The sequence below is a fragment of the Podarcis muralis genome, chromosome 18, assembly GCF_964188315.1.
Source record: "Podarcis muralis chromosome 18, rPodMur119.hap1.1, whole genome shotgun sequence".
Taxonomy (NCBI): domain Eukaryota; kingdom Metazoa; phylum Chordata; class Lepidosauria; order Squamata; family Lacertidae; genus Podarcis; species Podarcis muralis.
In genome coordinates this window covers 13,088,327-13,093,114 of record NC_135672.1, presented here as the reverse complement: position 1 = coordinate 13,093,114, position 4,788 = coordinate 13,088,327, and the positions used below count along the sequence as shown (strand labels likewise).

The 4,788-nt window shown below is 59.0% G+C and overlaps 1 protein-coding gene across 1 annotated transcript; it reads left to right on the top strand.

The window, feature by feature from the left end:
- The first annotated feature begins 1,112 nt into the window (after positions 1 to 1,112).
- Positions 1,113 to 4,751, top strand: KLF2 (KLF transcription factor 2). The gene is made up of 3 exons (XM_028713768.2): positions 1,113 to 1,263; positions 1,498 to 2,398; positions 3,959 to 4,751. The coding sequence occupies exons 1-3, from the start codon at positions 1,192 to 1,194 to the stop codon at positions 4,132 to 4,134; spliced, it is 1,149 nt and encodes a 382-aa protein (XP_028569601.2). The 5' UTR covers positions 1,113 to 1,191; the 3' UTR covers positions 4,135 to 4,751.
- Positions 4,752 to 4,788: the final 37 nt, after the last annotated feature.

Genomic DNA, 4,788 nt, shown 5'->3' with positions numbered 1-4,788 from the left:
ACCACTCAAGAGTGTGAACTGTATTGCAGGGCTGTTGTTATAAGCCTCCGCCTCCCAGCCACAGGCCCTTCTGACCCTGGGGGTGCACCCAGGGTTTGTGTGGGGCTGGGGGCTCCTCCCCCTCATTCACCACGTCCTCTGGGGCCCATATTATTTTCCCCATGGAATCTGGGAAGGCTTTTTCCACGGAAAATCCAATAGCAGTTCTTCCAGATGAGGACTGCAAACTCAATTAGCACTAGTGGGTCAGGGGGCTGCCACCTCCTGGAAAGGAGTAAATCAGGATGGTTATGATTTATGAAGCCGTATTCTATACGGCGTGCCATTCTCGTTGAAGTGGTTTTATGTTGTTGCATAATTGCTGAGCGATGTTTCATACGAAACGGAAGAAAATAAATGCGTAAATAAATAGGTTGTGTGTGTAAGAGAGAGAGACTTGCATGCTGTGGAAAAAACGGCCTTGCATGGGGAGCATTCATCCCATAATAACCCCCCTCTGCTAAAACAAAACAAAACGCTGTTTTCTTTGCTCTGTACACCCGGGAAAGGCACCCTGAACATGCTCAGAGGCACCAGCAAGGCGCGCGGTCAGCGGGGGAACCGGATTAGCAGCGGGTCCGCTTTGTCGCTCCGCACCCACCGATCTTGAACAAACGGGCCACCCGCTTCAAGAGCCCCCACGGGGGGGGTGCTGCCCGCCACCCAGACTTATTGGCGAGGGGGGAGCCGGCCAAAGAGGTGCCGGGGCTCAGGCGCGCAAGACGACCAGCGAATGCCTTTACGCGCAGAGCGCGCAAGGAGCCAGCTGGCTAAGCGAGGGGTACCCCGAGCATGTGAAGAGTGCCGGGGGGGGGGCTGTGGGATCTGCAGCCGAGCAGGGAAGGTCCGATGCCGGAGGAGGAGGAGGAGGAGGAGGAGAGGAGGCTCGGCCTCTCTCTCTGCGCGCCACCGCTGCTGCTTCTCCTGCGCTGACCGCCTTCCTTTTATAGCGGGGCTAAATTTAGGCCGGCCCGGGGCCGGGCCAAGCGGCAGTTCCAGCCCCCTCCAGGCAGCAGCGCCGGGTCCCTCCGCCGCCTGCCTTCCCGGGACGCGCTTCCTGCGCCCCCGCCATTGGCCTGCTCGCTCGACGGCGCGGCTTAAAAGGAAGGCGCCGGCCGCGCCGGGCAGACACATCCAAAAGCCTCCGAGATCATGGCGCTCCTGTCCGCGCCTAGCCTGCCCTCCTTCGCCTCCTTCTGCAGGGACAGCCGACCGGCCCACCAAGTAAGTAGCTCGCTCGCTCGCCCACCCGGCTCTCTGCACATGGTCAGAGGCACCGCGCTGGGCACTGAAGAGAGGGGCTTTGGGGACGTGGGGTCTAGACTTTGGGGGTGCTGCGGGGACTTCTCCAGGGGTCAGGAAGGGAGAGGGCGCGCCGGCTGCTTTTCTCCGACGGGGCGGGCGGGATGCGGACTCCGCGCGCCCTTCGCTCACGGCCCCTTTCTCCCCTTCTTGCAGCGCTGGAGTTGCGGGCTGCCAGCGGAGAAGCTGCCCTGCGGCGGAGACCTCTGCTGCCCTCCCGGGCCGGGCCTGGACGGGCTCTGCGCGCCGTCGAAGGACGACGAGGACCTCAACCACGTCCTGGACTTGATTCTCTCCATGGGCAGCGGCGCAGACGGAGGGTCTTTCGGCCCTGACAACGGCGCGCCCCGCGGGGATTACGGCGCCGGACGGGAGCCCTTCTACGAGCTCAGCCCTTCGCCCGACGGCTGCAGTGGCGGCTACGAGCAGATGGAGCGGGGCAGCCCACCGCCCTACGGCGCCACCGCTGCCCTCCTGCCCGAACTGGAAGCTGCCCCTTATGTGCCTTTCCCGGGGACCAACGGTGGTTTCATCCAGGGCCGCTTCTTCGTCACGTCGGCGTTCGCGGAGGGGCCCAAGCCGGAGATGTCGTGGCCCCAATCCTGCGCGCAGATCAAGCAGGAGGGCGCAAGCCCCACGCCCTGCATGCTGGCTGCGTCTCCGCCGCTCCCGGGGGCAGAGACCCCTCCGCTCAGCCCCGACGACCTCTTGGCAGCCGCCGCCGCCGAGTGCCAAGCCCCCCTCGGGCGCCACGCGCAGCCCCCCTACCCGGCGCCCTTCGCCCACCCTCTCCACTACCGCCAGCACCCATCGCAGCAGCAGAGCGCGCCGCCCGCCTTCGCCTTCTTCGACGACAGCCTGCCTTGCCCGGCCTCTGCCCCGAGGGGGCTCCTCACGCCTCCCTCGTCGCCGCTGGAGCTGCTGGAAGCCAAACCCAAGCGCGGACGCCGCTCCTGGCCGCGCAAACGGACTGCTACCCACACCTGCACCTACGCCGGCTGCGGAAAGACTTACACCAAAAGCTCCCACCTGAAGGCTCACCTGCGCACTCACACAGGTAAGCGCAGGCTTGCCCGCGCCAGGTGGCGCTAAGGACCCCACCAGAGAGGTCTGGACCCCTCCCCGCCCCCACCTGAGGGTCTGGACAGGCCACCTAGCAACTCCCCCCCCAAAAAAAATCATCTTTATTGGTTTTCTTTTTTACAAATCAGTGCAACAAATTTAAAAAAAATTAACATGCGATCCCCCCGCCCCCTGCTGTGGCAACTTGCATGCACTGGATCGGGGTGCCAATTTGAATTTTTTAAATGGGGGGGGGGAGTTCCCCAGGTAAGCCCCGCCCCACATAATCGATCACATGGCACTACACACAATTGGAATGGCAATGCCCATTAATATATATATTATATTGGGGGGGGGGCTCTAATATTTTATTGTGGGGGGAGGAGGACCCTACGCGCTGGATACTTTTCAATTGCGTTCCGTTATTTGCTGCTAACCTATTGCATTCCGATGCGGAGTCCGCAGAATCATAAAAAAAACCCAGCAAAGTTGAGCAAGCAATAATACAATTGAAAGCCATTGCAAATATTGAGGGGCGCAGGGTGGAGTTTGTGGACCACCGCAGTTCTGCAGCCCCTGGTGGAGGCGAAGCTGAGGTGCATGGAGGGAAAAGCAGATTTTTTTTCTTTCTTCTCTGCGCCCGTTAAGTCTTCCAAAACAGCAGAGAAAGAGGTTTCCTGTAGCCTGGCCCCAGTTCTCTGAAAATCTGGCAGGCGGGCGTTGGCTGTTGCTAAACCACCCTCGATGCCACCACTAAAACTCTCTAACCCGAGAGCTGTGGGCTCTCCAGATTGGCTGGCCGACCCACCTCGCCTTGTGGCATTAGGGTGTGGGGAGGGGGGACATCGGTGCCCTTGTAGGTGCTGGTCCTCTAGGTATGTGACCATTGGTCACGCTGGCTGGCAGTGCAGCAACATCCCGGCGTGAAATTGCGCACAGTGGCTCGTGAGAGCTTGGCAATGTTTAAGGTGGGGTTGAGCGCTGGGGGGCTCTGGGCTTGGGGGCGCAGCTGCTCCCAAGATGCGCTGCCAAGTGACAGAGGCAGGCTGCGTCTTAGGGGGAACAAGGTGCCAGATGGGCGGGGTATAAACATTATTATTATTGCTATTATTATTATTATCCGCACACAAAGGGCGTCTCCAAGCCCAGCTGTGTTAGAACCGCGTTTCCCCAACTTGGATCTCCGGCTGTTTTTTCCGGACTACAACTCCCATCATCTGTAGCTAGCGGTCAGGGATGATAGCAATTGTAGTCCGGGAAAAAAAACTCCTAAATTTGGGGAGTGCTGGGTTCAAATCCTCCCCCCCCACTCAGCTTCGAAGCTCTCTGGGTGACCTTGGGCCACTGCCTCTGTACATAACCAGCCTCGCAGGGTTGTCGTGGGGATCAAACGCTAGAATCGTAGTTGCGAGGGACCCCCAAAGGTCATCCAGCCCAACCCGCTGCGCTGCAGGAAGAGGGGGGACCATGCACAGCGCCTCTTTGATTGCATTTCTATCCCAGGTATTCCTCCAATCAATCAATCGACACTTACCCCGCTTCCTTCCCTCCACAGGCGAGAAGCCCTATCATTGCAACTGGGACGGCTGCGGCTGGAAGTTTGCGCGTTCCGACGAGCTGACGCGCCACTACCGCAAACACACCGGGCACCGGCCTTTCCAGTGCCACCTCTGCGACCGCGCCTTCTCTCGCTCCGACCACCTGGCGCTGCACATGAAGAGGCACATGTAGAGAGAGAGGGGGGGACTCTCCAGGACTTAGTCGGGATCCTGTAGCTGGTACTACGTCCGCCTGCGCCTGGGATGAGCGGGGAGGGAAAGGCTTGCGCTGGCCCCCGTAGTAGCGAGCAGGAGACGGGGGGGCTGCGGCCAGCGCCTCTCTCCAGGAGGCTGCGCGGAAACCTGACGGGCTGCTCTCTGCCCCTAACCCCGGGAGGGAGAATCTGGGTTTTAATTTATAGGGCTCTTGAGACGAAAGGGCTGTCCGGGTGTAAATAGTCGATCTGCGACCGCCCAGAAGATCAGCTGGAACGGAAGGCTTGGCTTGAGGATCGCGCGGAAGGATCGCGCCGGAGGCAGGAGACGCCTCGCGCAAAACGCTCCCAGCTGCCTTAACCTACACTAGAGCTCCTTAACAAGGCTTGAGGTCTTGTGAAGAAACGACCTTTTTTTAAAAAGAAAAGAAAAGAATATATACATAAATAATGTACATAGTTTTATACACAAGTGTTGGGAGGATTCAAGCGAAAGACGAAATGGGCACGTTTCTTGCCCATGTCCACTTTTTTGGGGGGAAAAATGAAAACTTTTATAAAATATATATATTAAAGATTCTTTTTTCTAAAATAAGCCTGATTCTTTGTCTAGCAATCCTTTGGCCTGGAGG

Coding starts and splice junctions, on each gene's coding strand:
- KLF2 (XM_028713768.2), top strand. CDS start 1,192: ATGGCGCTCCTGTCCGCGCCTAGCCTGCCCTCCTTCGCCTCCTTCTGC. Junction 1,264..1,497: donor ACAGCCGACCGGCCCACCAA/GTAAGTAGCTCG, acceptor CCCTTCTTGCAG/CGCTGGAGTTGCGGGCTGCC. Junction 2,399..3,958: donor TCACCTGCGCACTCACACAG/GTAAGCGCAGGC, acceptor TTCCCTCCACAG/GCGAGAAGCCCTATCATTGC.